Source organism: Vicia villosa, linkage group LG4 (genome assembly GCF_029867415.1).
Source record: "Vicia villosa cultivar HV-30 ecotype Madison, WI linkage group LG4, Vvil1.0, whole genome shotgun sequence".
In the NCBI taxonomy this organism is placed as follows: domain Eukaryota; kingdom Viridiplantae; phylum Streptophyta; class Magnoliopsida; order Fabales; family Fabaceae; genus Vicia; species Vicia villosa.
This window is the reverse complement of record NC_081183.1, coordinates 1,372,993-1,387,622: the sequence shown is the minus strand read 5'-3', so window position 1 is coordinate 1,387,622 and position 14,630 is coordinate 1,372,993. Positions and strand designations below refer to the sequence as shown.

At 30.2% G+C, this 14,630-nt stretch overlaps 2 protein-coding genes across 2 annotated transcripts; one reads left to right on the top strand and one right to left on the bottom strand.

Annotated features, from left to right (window-relative positions):
* The first annotated feature begins 368 nt into the window (after positions 1–368).
* Positions 369–2,231, top strand: LOC131594679 (uncharacterized mitochondrial protein AtMg00810-like). Its single transcript, XM_058866865.1, has 3 exons — positions 369–540; positions 1,621–1,840; positions 1,979–2,231. The coding sequence occupies exons 1-3, from the start codon at positions 369–371 to the stop codon at positions 2,229–2,231; spliced, it is 645 nt and encodes a 214-aa protein (XP_058722848.1).
* Positions 2,232–6,904: 4,673 nt separating this feature from the next.
* Positions 6,905–9,614, bottom strand: LOC131598687 (protein SPEAR3-like). Its single transcript, XM_058871273.1, has 5 exons — positions 9,213–9,614; positions 8,951–9,064; positions 7,921–7,988; positions 7,751–7,814; positions 6,905–7,520 (listed from the first exon to the last, which is right to left on the bottom strand). The coding sequence occupies exons 1-5, from the start codon at positions 9,432–9,434 to the stop codon at positions 7,410–7,412; spliced, it is 579 nt and encodes a 192-aa protein (XP_058727256.1). The 5' UTR covers positions 9,435–9,614; the 3' UTR covers positions 6,905–7,409.
* Positions 9,615–14,630: the final 5,016 nt, after the last annotated feature.

Genomic DNA, 14,630 nt, shown 5'->3' with positions numbered 1-14,630 from the left:
AACGCATGATTCTAGATTCTAAGATTCTGGTGAGTTCAGAATCAAAGACTATGAATTTTCAAGACCTAAATTTTCCAAAACCAAATTCTTGAATGATTCAAAATCTCACTACTCAAGAGATAGAGTACAAGGTCAGAAGAGGCCTTTCAGAACTAACCCCAAAGGACACATCAGATTAAGGGTACATAAATCAGAAATTGTTTTTGTTGCGGATATGCTCAAAGGGAGTAGCAAAGCAGCTGTCTTGATACCTAGATAGTTGCTGCTCACGACATATGACGGGAGAAAAGCATATGTTCCAAACCGTCACTCTGAAAGAGGGAAGAAATGTGGGATTTTGAGAAAACAAGAAAGGAAATATCATTGACATGGATACTATTGGTAACTCATCTATCTCTATCAATAATGGTTGGCTTATAGATAGACTAAAACATAACCTACTGAGCATGATTCAATTTTGTGACAGTGGCTATGAAGTAGTGTTTAATAAGAACATTTATATAGTTGTTAATGATTCTGACAAGTTCATAGTGTTCAAAGGTAAGAGGAAGGGCAGTGTTTATAAAATCAATTTTTCTGAGTTAGTTGATTAGAATGTGCTTTGCCTTCTATCAACGAGTGATGAAAAATGGCTCTGGCACATAAGGTTAGGTCATGCTAACTGGAGATGAATTTCTAAGGTTATCAAGTTAAAACTTGTTAATGGTTTGCCAGACCTCAATTATAACTCAAATTCTCTTTGTGGAGCATGTCAAGTGGGAAAAATTGTTAAAACCTCTTTTAAACCTAGGAACATTGTCTCTACCTCCAGACCCTTAGAAATGCTCACATTGATTTGTTTGGTCCTGTCAGTACTGCATCAATCAATGGGAAGATATATGGACTAGTCATAGTTGATGACTACAACAGATGAACTTGGGTTAAATTCTTTAGATCCAAAGATGAATCATATGATGTGTTCAGCACCTTCTGCAAACAAGTACAAAATGAAAAAAAAATCAAAAATCTTGAAAATTAGAAGTGATCATGGAAGAGAATTTGAAAATGAGCCATTTGAGACTTTTTGTGAAAATCTTGGAATTCTCCATAAGTTCTCCTCCCATTGAACTCCACAACAAAATGGAGTTATAGAGAGAAAGAACATATCTTTGCAAAAAATGCTTAGAACCATGATCCATGAAAATAATTTGCCAAAGTAATTATGGCCAGATGATGTCAACACAACATGTTATGTTTATAACATAATCTATATTAGACCACTTTTGAATAAAACATCATATGAGATTTTCAAGGGAAGAAATCCATGTATTTCTTATTTTCATCAGTTTGGATGTACTTATTACATTGTGAGCAACAAAGTCTATAATAAGAAATTTGATGCCAAGGCTAACAAGGGTATCTTCTTAGAATACACTGATGCTCTAAGGCATACAGAGTGTATGAGAGATTATGTTTTCAAGCTTAAGAAATCTCTTTGTGAACTCAAACAAGCTCCCAGAACATGGTATGAGAGATTGAGTAATTTCCTGATAGAAAATAGTTTTAAAAAGGGCCAGGTTGACACTAAACTCTTCAGGAAGACACTAAAGAATGAAATCTTGATTGTTTAGGTGTATGTAGACAATATTATATTTGTTTCTACTAATGCTACTCTTTGCAAAGAATTTTCCAAGACTATGCAGGATGAGTTCAAAATGAGCTTGATGGGAGAGTTGAAATTATTTCTTGGAATTCAAATCAACCAATGCAAAGGTGGAGTTTATGTTTATCAGCCAAAATATACAAAGGAAAATTTGAAGAAGTTTAAGATGGATGGTTACAAAATCATGACAACTCCAATGTATCCAACATGCAATCTGATCAAAGAGGAAAGCAACACTAAAGTTGATCAAAAGCTTTATTGAGATATGATTAATTCTTTACTTTACCTAACAACTTCTACACCTGATATTCTATTCGTTGTCTGTTTGTGTGTAAGATTTCAATCAAATATTAGAGAAACTCAATTAATAGCTGTTAAGAGGATCTTCAAGTATCTAAAGGGAATAACTAATCAAGGATTACTTTATAAGAAATTCTTAGACTATAAGTTTGTTGGATTTTATGATGCTGACTATGCTGGGAATAGAATTGAAAGAAAATCCATTAATGGAGGCTGTCAATTCATTGGTGAAAACATTATCTCACGTGCTAGTAAAATACAAGCAATTATTGCTTTGCCCACAACATAAGTTGAATACATCTCAGTAGTTGGTGCATACAACTACTCTAGATAAAGTATCAACTAAAGGATTATTAGATTTGTGGGAGAAGTAAACCTATCTTTTGTGATAATACTGCTGCTATATGTTTGACAAAGAATCCAATTTAACATTCCAGAACCAAGCACATTGAAATCAAGCACTATTTTATTAGAGATTATGTTTAGAAGGGTGTAATAGATATACAATTCATTGATACAGATCATCAATAGACTGATATATCTACTAAATCCCTTACTATTGAAAGATTTGATTTTATTAAAAAGAATATGAACATGCATTTTGTTGAAGATTAGTGCTGGTTTCTGAATGAAGGATCAGAGTCTGATGATGATCAGAATATACTATGATCAGAAGCTCTAAAACAACTTATGATGAACAGTAGACTCTAATGCATCTCAGCCTTCAAAACTTAGAAATTGATTAATTAGTTTAGATAGCATGTAAGTGGAATATTTTTTATTAAAACAACCTTTAAATACTTATGTGTCACTTGTCTAAATGATCCTCTGAACTGTTTTTGTGCTCTATCTGCAAGATCCTCAAGATCCTCTAGAATCTACTGTATTTGCTCACACACTGAGCTATATTAACTGGAATTTTGTATTTTTTCTGATAAAATATGTCTTCTTTATATCTTTTAAATCTTTTTGGCTTAAATGGTTGAGATATGTGTCTAATTTTTTTTAAAGTAGATCATTAAAAAAAGCATTGAAAAAGAGTATTTTGGCAAATGTCAATTGGATAAACTTGCATTAACTTGAATTGATTACAAGACAATATTTCTAAAGAAGATTAGTCTTATAATCCTCGTGCCATAAGGAAGTTTTCCCAATCAACATCTCACTCCTCTGATGCATCTGAATAAAAGTATAGTACTTTTGCTGGAGTGTTCTTCTTCTTTTTAAGCTTCTTCTTCTTTGAAGTAGAAGTCCTTTTTGGCTTCAATGCTTCAATGAAGATGCTCCCTTCAGAGGACTTGAATGCTTCTTGTCTCTGTTGAAAGTGTCTCTTAGAACTCGTGGTTTCCTTGACCATGGTGGTCTCTGAAGAGATGTTGAGTTTGGTGTTCTCAGTTGTTGAGTTCATCTTGTATAAGAGTGGGTTGAATGAAGATTTGTGATCTTGCTTGGTTTTGGTTCTTGCTTTTATAGCGGATCTTGAGTGTATCATACTCTTTTTGGAAGTTTAAACACCGATGACATTTAACGCTTGATTTACTCTAGGATTTTTAGCTCTTAATTCCTACATTAACTTCTATTGTTTCCAATACACGGAAGCTGAAATGACATTGTTTGATCGTCTCGAGAAGTGTAGAAGTTATCCCAACCTATCTAGTCAATTTTTTAAGGGATTGAAAAACATAAGATTTTGGTTTTAGTCATAATTAATTAAATCCCATACATAGTTTTTACTCTCTAGTCTCTTTTCTATTCTTTTCTATCTTTTTGTTGATGACTATTTAAGCATATGAACCTAATTGATTTATATCTATTTATGCTTAATTCTAAAGATGTGTTTTATTTTGTGGTTTTGAAAAATTAATTAACCTGACTAGAATTGAGGGGAGCTTACAAACCTCACCCTTAGGACTTTCTGATTTAGGGGGAGCTTACAAACCTCACTCTTAGGACAATCATACTCAAGGGGAGCTTACAAATCTCAAATCCTGAAGTCATAATATTAATTAAATCAACAACCGCTGTTCCTAAATACTTGTGTTTGTCATCATAAAAAAGGGATGGTTGAAGAACTAGAAGCTTTAAATCAAGTTCTAAGCATTAAACGGTGTAACTTTGTTTCTAATATAACTTTATATATGATATCATAATTTTCTAATGCAATCCGAAAAATTGTATATTCGATAAAGGGTTGGAAAAACACTCAAATCACATAAGATATAATACTCATCTTCTAAACAAACCTTAACAACAACATTCATCTCAACAACAAACCTTAAACAACATACAAGATACAAAAAACAACTCTTATTAACAACAACAAAATCAGCAACAACATAGAATATACTACATACAACATATACCTTTTATTACTAACAACAACATATCAATTCAAAAAATGTTTCTGAAACGTACCTGTTCCAAAATGGCATCCGCAATGAAAGGAGGATGAAACTGAAGTGAGAGCTGCAAACTTGTGTTAAATTTGAATGGATGTCATTCTGGGTCTTTCACACAAGTTTGCAGCACTTACTTTAGCTTCATCCTCGTTAATTTTTTTCATTCACCTTTCCTACCTACAAGTCAAAACCGGCAGAAAATTCAAACATTATGAAACAAGCTATTGAAACGTAAACAGTGATACATAAACAAAATAGTTTATTTCTTAGGTTATTTATTCACTCATATTAAGTTATCTTCTAAACATATTTCGAAACGTAAACTATTGTAAAGACGAACATGTAAGGTAGCCATTTCCTAAGACTTGATGCAATAATGGTAATCCTTTGAAGAAGACGAGTTCGCTGAATGAGTTTGGGGTTTTCATTTTGCATGTTTGTGAAGAAAGGTTGTCGAAAAGTTAATGGAGACTAGGATATATGAGAGAGACGAGTGAGAGAGATGTTAGAGTTTTATTTTGAGAGAGACGACTGTCATGTATTGAAGCGAGAGATAATTTCGCTTATATGTAAAGATGTAACACCTTTCACCATAGTTGATAATAAGAGCTGTGATAAAATGATAGCACCTTACACCATGGTTGATTATATGAGTCGTGATGGTATATAAGGACAAGCCCATTTTGTAACGAAAAAATAGAAAATTGTTGGTGTTGAGATTCGAATACTTACACTCCATGTATATTTCATCACAATTGTTAACTATGACTCTAGTGAAATGTCTTTTAGTAAATACATAAAAAAAATGCCAAAAAAGAGTTAATACCACATTTATCAGGGAAACCGTTGTAATATGGTGTTACGAAGGTCTATTTTGTAGTAGTGAGGTTTCTGAAATTCCAAGAACACACTCTTGAGAGTTTTCTCTTATCTATATAAAATTATCATTAGGATTTTCAAACCCTTCTCTCTGTCTTCAACCAGATCTAAAGTTCTGAAGGTTGTGAAAATAAAAATGATGGAGATATATAATTGTTGAAATTCAACAGATAATTAACAATCCAAAACAACTCATTAACAAACAGATCCACAAAGCAGAATAACCAAGTCCAAAACACGAAAACTACTTGGACCATATTCGTCGACGACCAGACTCACCAGCGGCCTCCGTCAAATTCCATGCTGCTTTCTTATTACTACAATTTAAAAATATATTTCCTTTCTCTTCATTATGTAAAGTCTTAAAACATCCTTGAACAATCAAATGGATATGTCTTGTTTGCTATATATTTCTTCTCTCAATCTTATTAAAAGTAAATGGAGAATTGTTGAATATTAGTTCAAATTGTTGAATATAACTCTAAAATATGATAAGTAAGAACATTCTGGGTGTGAGTTAAGAATGTTTAACCCGTGAAATCACAATGTTTCCTTAATTAGGCCCAATTTTGTTAGTCTACTATCACATATAATTAATTCAGTTCTAAATATTTTGTACTCCATATAAGTTATATATAAAGTTTTAGGAAAGAGAATTGAGATAGAATATTCATTAATACATTCATAAGCACTTAGTGAGAAAATTATATAAAAAAAAGTGAAAAGAGATAAATTCATGATTTTAACATGATTCTGCACACTAACTAACGTAAATATTTTGCATTGTTTTTTTCATGCAAAGAATCAATCTATATATCTCTCAAGAATTTGAACACACAATGGAACTTCAATTAAAAACCAAACACACTAGCTATTAGCTAAGTTCATTGTGTTTTTGCAACTCTGAATTAATTGTAAATAAAAGCCGTCATAAAATGATAGCACCTTACACCACGGTTGATAATAAAAACCGTGATAAAATGATAGCACCTTACACCACGGTTGATTATATGAGTCGAGATGATATACAAGAACAAGCCCATTTTGTAACAAAAAAATAGAAAATTATTGATACTGGGATTCGAACCTTTACACTCCAGGTACATTTCATCATAGTTGTTAACTATGGCCGTAGTGAAATGTCTTTTAGTAAATACAAAAAAAAGTGCCAAAAAAGAGTTATTACCACATTTATGAGGGAAACCTTTGTAATATGGTGTTACGAAGGTCTATTTTGTAGTGAGGTTTCCGAAATTCCAAGAACACACTCTTAGGAGTTTTCTCTTATCTCTATAAGATTATCATTAGGATTTTCAAACTCTTCTCTTTGTCTTCAACTCTAAAGTTCTGAAGGTTGTGAAAATAAAAATGATGGAGATACATATTTATAACTGTTGAAATTCAACAGATAATCAACAGTTCAAAACAACCCATTAACAAACAAATCCACAAAGCGAAACAACCAAGTCCAAAACAGGAAAACTACTTGGCCAAATCGCCTGTCAAAATTGACCGATTATTGCCGACCCACTGGCCACCGCTGCTCGTCGACGACCAGACTCGCCAGCGGCCTCCTTCAAATTCCATGTTGATTTCTGATTACTACAATTTAAAAATATATTTCCTTTCTCTTCATTATGTAAAGTTTTGAAACATCATTCAACAATCAAATGGATATGTCTTGTTTGTTATATATTTCTTCTCTCAATCTTACTAAAAGTAAGGGGAGAATTGTTAAGTAATAATTCAAATTGTTGAATATTAGTTCACTTAAGTTTGAAGTTATAACTCTAAAATATGATAAGTTTGAACATTCTGGGTGTGAGTTGAGAATGTTTATCCCGTGAAATCTCAATGTTTCCTTAATTAGGCCCAATTTTAAGGAAAGAGTTTTGAGATAGAATATTCATTAATACATTCATAAGCACTTAGTGAGAAAATTATATAAAAAATATAAAAAGGGATAAATTCATGATCTTAACATGATTCTGCACACTAACTAACGTAAATATTTTGCATTGTTTTTTTCATGCAAAGAATCAATCTATATATCTCTCAAGTTTGAACACACAATGGAACTTCAATTAAAAACCAAACACACTGGCTAGTTCATTGTGTTTTTGCAACTCTTAATTAATTGTAAATAAAAGCATTACAATTACTAGAATCACTATTTGTATATTGGCATATCAAAGAGATAATCTTAGCTCCAAATCTGGTTCTTGAGTGTCACTTGATTCTGAATTCTGACTGCTTGTGGAACCACTTCTATGCTTCTTGGTATCTACATATTGTGAGTCCTAATTATAGAAAAGCAAATATAAACAAAGTCATTTTAAATTTATAGATAGATTATTTCAATCTAGATATGTTTTTTTATATTTTCTATATAAATAAAATATACACTATATATAAAAAAAGTTGAAATAACAACAGATTTTTTTTTTTATCTCTAATATACTGTTTTTAATTTTGATTATTATTTTATTTTTTTTAGTAGTGTTGAAATAAGTTAAAAATGAATCCTTACATATAGGTTAAGTAATGGTTTAGTTGTGTTGGATTGAGCAATGGCATTGGCATGTTCCCATGATCTGAATAAACATATAAGCAAGAAATTCATCATGAGAAATTATTTTGTTATAGAACATATTATTAGAAGAAAATAAAAGTCATAATGAGACTGAAAATTTTAAGTACCTTAATGAATCAATTGGTTGAGAATCTCCATATATGATGTTTGTTCTTTCATATTGAGGTTGGCCCATCTGCACAAAAAAAAATCAACTTTTCTTTATGAGCAAAATAAATGATATTAAGACTTGAGTACAAGAAATACTATAATTCAATGCAAAATGATGAATACAAAGAGTTAGATCTCTAAAAAGAGGGAGAAAATCGAATACATTTTGATCTAAAGATGATAGTATAATCAAAATAATAATTAATTCACCAGAAAAAAGACTTACCAAAACCTATATTTTAAAAATACGTCCAATTCAAAAAATAAACACTATATTCATATAAAGATATCGATAATTTTTGTCTATAAAAGATTTTCCGTGTAATTTGAACATCGGACTTGTTATTAATAAATTTGCAAACTAAACAACAACAAAAATCTCTCCAAAAAAGAGGATGAAATGTTTTAACATCATTAGATATGAGAACTAATTCGCTAAGGTGTTATGTCAAATTTCTAATTCATTATTGATAGTTTTCTATAATTACGATGCTAATGAAAGTAAATTACTTTCTATAATTTTGATAATATTTTTCATCTAGCATAAAATATTTAATTTCATGTCATCTAGGTTTAGTATATTACACTTGTATCAAATTCAACCAACTACATAGACCATTGAGAAATAATTCAGATCCAAAAATAAATTTTCTAGGGTTTATTGAGCATGTGTTATATAAAATTTTGAATAATAAGATGATAAGTATCATGTCATGTCATGTCATTACAACAAAGGAAAATTATCAATCAAGGGTTAGAAAAATAGTTACCTTGATTACTTTAGGAACATTACAACCCACTTGAATATTATTTTTTTGGTAGATAGTTATAGTACTAACATGACAATTATGAATGCTATAAAAAAAATGACAATTATGAAAAAATATGGATAAAACTACTCATCACAAAAGAATGAAAAAGAAAACATATAGTACCATTAAAAGCATAAATAAAAATTGGGATCCAAAGCAAAGATTATTGACATACCACAATGTTTGGTTGAAAACCATGTGAAGCTGAGTAAGATGTAGAAGAAGATGAGTAAGAAAAAGATGAAGAAGAAGGTATAGATGAATATGGTGTTTGCACTCTTGGATCTTCCTATATGATCATCAAAAATAAATTAAAAATAAATTAAAAATAAATTAAAATTAAATTCCATAAAATTAATTAATTTCACAAACCCAAATAATTTTTTTTTAAAGCTTAACATAACTAAAAAATAATTAAAAATAATTAAGAAACTTACATTGATGAAATTAGATGGATAAGGATTATGAAGAGGAGGATGAAAACCATAAGCCATTTCACCATGTAATCTAATTTTCTCCAATTGAGCAACACCTAATCCTCTTTGTGGTTGCTTTGGTTTATCTTGATTATTTTTCTTCCCTTTTCTTGATGATGATGAAGATCCACTTGCTCTTTCATTTCCCATATTTGAATCTCCAAAATAATTACCACCATCCATATTTCTATGATCTATCAAGAATAGAGATATAAGTGTGTAGATGATGATTTTGCTTTAAAATCAGAGATCTCATATGCTCTTTTTTTTAAGCTATTAGCAAAAAACTTAGGAATAATTGCATAGCTGGATCAGATTGTGTTTAGATTTCAATCTTAAGTTATATATATACGACTAGATTCTATATGATTTTTATCTCTCTTAATTTCTCTCCATGCTTCAATTATTTTTTTTTTCTTGAGTCATGTGAGAGAGACTATATAAAAATTCTATGTAGATATAATCACGCGTTAAAGACTATAATTCTAATAAAGAAATGCAAAATGAAAATTAAAGATTACATGTGTTAGTTTTTTTAATTAAATAAATAAATGTTGAATTATTACAACATTTAAATCTTCATCATCAATACATAATTTCTCTAACTTCTTTGTGAAGGGTTTGAGAGGATACTCAGTCATGTGTTAGCTTTCACTATATATTTGTTGGAGAGTACTTTTTATACTCATGTTAAATTTATTATATTATTCTTCTTTTTCTGGTCAATAAAAAAACAAATAAAAAATTAATTATAGAATATATGTTTAAAGAGTAGAAAATATTTTTAATTTGATAAATTTTTATTTCTTTATTTTGCGTTAGACTTATTTCACCCGGATATATTTTCTTGTTTTTCCTTCTCTTTTTTTATCAAAATAAATTTTAATTGATAAATGAAATTGTACAAAAACTAATTAATTAAAAAATAACTGTTACTAAGTATGACTTATTTTGTAAGAAAATTATTAATACATCAATTAGAGTTGACATAAACATATGGTTAGATATTATTTTTTATAAGATGAAGATTTTTTTTTCATTTTCTATTTAATATATATATATATATATATATATATATATATATATATATATATATATATATATATATATAAATTATTAGATAAAAAAGTTATCGATAAAAAGTAATAAAAAATTATTAGAAACTCATGTACACAATGCTAGAGTTTGAACTTAAAACAAATATGTTCAACATAATAATGCTGATGTTTATTAGTTTAGTTAGATCTTATAAAGAAAATAGTTTATTTAGTTATTGTATTAATTAATTATATATGATCATACATAGTATAATTTATTAAATATTTGTTATTGGGACTTTGAAGGCTATCTTTGAAAGCGATTGCCTCTTATTTAAAAATGTTATACAAGCTGTATTGGTATAGGCTTATAGCCACGCGCCACAAGGTAGGCTACAAGTGAAATTTTTTTATAATTTATTGATCATATGATATTGGTGATTGAATAATTTGCATTGTTTTTTGTAGATGTTTGCTCAAACTTTCGTTCTATTAAAAAATTGAATGAGGTATGCTATGATCGATGATGATGAGGTTGGCACATTTATCGGTCGTTATCTATGCAATTAGCATTGCTGTAAAAAAAGAAATCTAAGTAATATAATATAATGTATTTATATCTTCAACCAACAATTTTATAAAGTGGTTTATAGGTAATAGCTCAAATCACTCTTGTAGTAAGAATGAGAAGGTAGTGAAACTAGGGATTTCAAATTGTATTATATCTGATGGTGAAAACTTTCTCTAAAGTCTCCACTCCTTTTAAAATATTTTTTCTTTGGTTCTAGTTGAATATCATTTGTTGTTTGATATTTTTCTTTTATTTTTAATAATAAATATTTATGTACATTTGCCTTAAGTTTATTAAAAGGTAAATTAAAAGGATGAGATGAAGTATCATATAATTTCATATTATCGTATTTTATTATAGATTTAATTTACAATCAAAATGTTTAATTTAAGTACTAAAAATTATATGTATACTAAAAAAATTATATGTATTAAAAATTATATGTATACTAAAAAAATTATTAAATATATAAATATAATATATTTGACAAGAGATCTTAACCCATTTATAAATAAATCATTATATTTTATTTTTAAAGTGTCACTCTCTACTTATAATCTTAAGTAAAATATTTATATAACAAGCAAATAGTATAAGTATATAAAATATATGAAATCTATTAATTTATCTCATAAGATATAAGAAAACTTCAAAATATTAACTTTTAAAATCTAAATATTAATCTTAGAGAAGTCCACAAATCATACATCAACTCTCAATATAAATTGGCAACAATGTTAAAGATCAATATTCTATTAGTTATTACCACTTTGTTTACTATTATAAAATTATTTTAATTAAAAAGTAACATATAGATAATTATAATTATAAATTAGTTGTCTCTGATTCTTGTCCACTAGATTATTTTGTTTTACTGTATTTTTATATTAAGATTATTTTGATTACACTGATCAAAGTAGATTACAAAACTTCGTGTGCCTTAGAATTTTTTTTAAAAAAAAAAAGTAATTATAAAAAATATAAGAAATTAAGCCACGAGGGAGTAGGTTCCACTATGCATGTGGTTTCCAAGTTTTCGGTCAATTTGTCTCAGCTGATAGTACCTCTCAAGGGCCTATTTTAAAACAGCCCCAGCTGTAAAATTCCATAAAAGTGGCTTCTTAATTAGGAGGGAAAGTAAATCAAATTGAAAATTGTATTAATCTTTTTAATATATTCGATTTCCTAAAATAGTTAATGAAATATATATGAATAAAACATATAAAATTGATTTCCTTATATTGATGAATGTGACTAATCCATCATACATAACATTTTCGACCACTATGAACATTCCATCCACCTTTTTAGCAAACTCATTCATCATCCTCTTTGTTAAATTTAAGCTAATATGATGAGTCCATGATTCATCTTGCTTTTATTGATTAAAAGCTCAAAGGTTATAAATGATATAAGTTGTGTGGAAGCTCAGGTGATCCTGTATATGAGTGATCAGTGTATACTAAAATTATAGGATTATCACTTAAGATATTTAAGCAACTATCACACAGGCACTGAAAATGTTTTTGAAGTCTCTCTCATTTTCTAAAATCATCTCAAAGTTATTTTACGGGCACATCTCGTTGGTTACTAGTTTGTTAAACCTTAGGGGTTGTTCTTTAATGACAATCTATTAACACATTAGGGTTAATCTATTATCTCTTTTGTAATGCCTCCTGGTCATTTAAAAGGACTTATAATCAATTAAGTGGTGACGAATTAGAAAACCTTCTATTTTTTTCTTCTATATAATCGATTAAACCTAGGTCATAATTGATTATGTGCATTAAAAAACCCATGAAGCAGTTATTTTAGACAAATTTTTCTCCTATAAATGGAGGACTTCTCTTTATTCCTAATCACACTAGTATTCAAATTTCTACTATCCTTTTCTCTTTTTGTATTTTTCTCTTCTCCTTTTTATATTCTTTCACGAAAATTTTCTTAGTGTCTTGAGAGTGAAAAATACTTGTGAGAGTTTGGTTGTACTGGTGTTCTTGCTTAAGTTTTCTTCATCAAGAGTGTGATTCTCTTGCTTGATTACTTTGGTTCATGATATTGTTGGCTGGAGATTTTGTTTAGAGAAAATATTCTTTGAAGGGTTAGAATTCGAAGAAAGATGGTTACTGGTGACCATTTCTAAGATTAAAAATGGCTACTGATGGCCATGTTTCGAGGATGTTGTTTAAGTTGGAGTGAAGATGGTTAGAATCAGAGCTAATTCGAAGTGTATTGTCTTTAAGACTTAAATGTTTCGCGAAATACAAAGGGTACTGAAGCTTAACGTGTTTTCGTGACATTCTCGGTTCTGATCACGTTGCCACGTATCGAAAGAGGATTCAGGCGGGAGGATTTGAATTTCGAAATAGTCTGTGTAACCGAACAAGGACAGATGGCATCCCAGAGATTCATGTGAGCAACGTGGCATCAGATTAGTGTAGGACCGTTAGGGTCGAAATTAGTATAAATAAGGGTCTTAATGTTAGGATTCCGTGTGTTCATTTTGTACAAATCACTCATAAATTACTCAAGTATCAAGTGTTAAGAGAACGAGTTCGCTGAGAAATGTACGTATGACACCAACACCATTTTAAATACATTTGTATCTTTCTTTATTCAAGTATCTTTTCAATTTCTTTATCTTTTTCGTTTAACTTTCATTTCGAAGCATTTTTACGTTTCTACATTTAACATTCTTGCACGTTATATTCTTGCACTTTACATTTCTGCAATTTACACGCTTTTGTTTATGTTTTCTTTGTCGAATTTATATTAACATGTATAACAAGTGTTGTTTCAAATGAATAGTCATACGGTCATATCACAAACAAGTTTTTCGAAGCCAAAACAAACAAACATGAACCAAATCATATTAAAAGACAATTGTTTGACTATGTCCTAGGATCAATCTAGTCGATCCTGCGAGTAACCAAAGTATATTTTATAGTTTGGAGGACTAGCGGTTGTTTACCGGAAATCACTGTAAACAAATTGGCACACCCAGTGGGACAGTGTCAAACAGATTGTTAGTAATTGATTGTTTTGTTTTGTCTAGAAAATATCAAGACCTTGTATGAACCTTAGGAACGGTAAATTAACCAACAGTGCACAACTGATTCCTAAACGAAGGTACAACAAGAAAATGGTCAATGTGGCCAGTGGAGGGGGAGATCAAGATCCCCCACAGGGGTCAGGAACAGTAGCGGAAAATTCTACGCATGTTTCGACTTCTACTCAAGGAGCGCAGGATATACCAAGTTCGACAGGATCTGCACCTATAGGTAGTTCCCAGGCTATGCCCGAAAATACATCAGGGACAATATGGACTATTCCAGTCTCGAGTTCGACTACCGTGCCTCCACTCACAGGCGCAAGCGAGATACCACCTTTTTCGACAAACGCTGCAAGTCAATTATTTACCCCAGGACCATCCTCATCTGCTTTAGAAAGTTGGAGACCCAACAACTCATATGGGATGCCATATTCATACATGGTAGGATTACGAGGGGCAGGGCCCACATACACTGCGCCTAACCCAACAGCGTTTTCGCCTAATGTCGGTTCAATAGGTCGAAGCGCATAAAACACTGGCTTCTCTGCCCAAATACCTCACTTAACCACTAGTAGTCAGGCGGCATTTCGACAGGAAATGGATGCAAGTAACCATGATATGTTAGGAGTCCTTGCTAGAGAATTGGGGTCGAACTTTAATCCATTAGCAACAAACATTGCCAGGACTAACCAGGAGAATGTAGAGACATATCAAAAAAT

What these genes read in the sequence shown, in the direction of transcription:
- LOC131594679 (XM_058866865.1), top strand. Translation starts at nt 369, where the DNA reads ATGGATACTATTGGTAACTCATCTATCTCTATCAATAATGGTTGGCTT. An exon ending in CAAGTTCATAGTGTTCAAAG is followed by an intron (nt 541 to 1,620) that starts GTAAGAGGAAGG and finishes AGGTGTATGTAG; the next exon opens with ACAATATTATATTTGTTTCT. An exon ending in AAAATCATGACAACTCCAAT is followed by an intron (nt 1,841 to 1,978) that starts GTATCCAACATG and finishes TTTGTGTGTAAG; the next exon opens with ATTTCAATCAAATATTAGAG.
- LOC131598687 (XM_058871273.1), bottom strand. Translation starts at nt 9,434, where the DNA reads ATGGATGGTGGTAATTATTTTGGAGATTCAAATATGGGAAATGAAAGA. An exon ending in GTTTTCAACCAAACATTGTG is followed by an intron (nt 7,989 to 8,950) that starts GTATGTCAATAA and finishes TTTTTTGTGCAG; the next exon opens with ATGGGCCAACCTCAATATGA. An exon ending in CAACCAATTGATTCATTAAG is followed by an intron (nt 7,815 to 7,920) that starts GTACTTAAAATT and finishes ATGTTTATTCAG; the next exon opens with ATCATGGGAACATGCCAATG.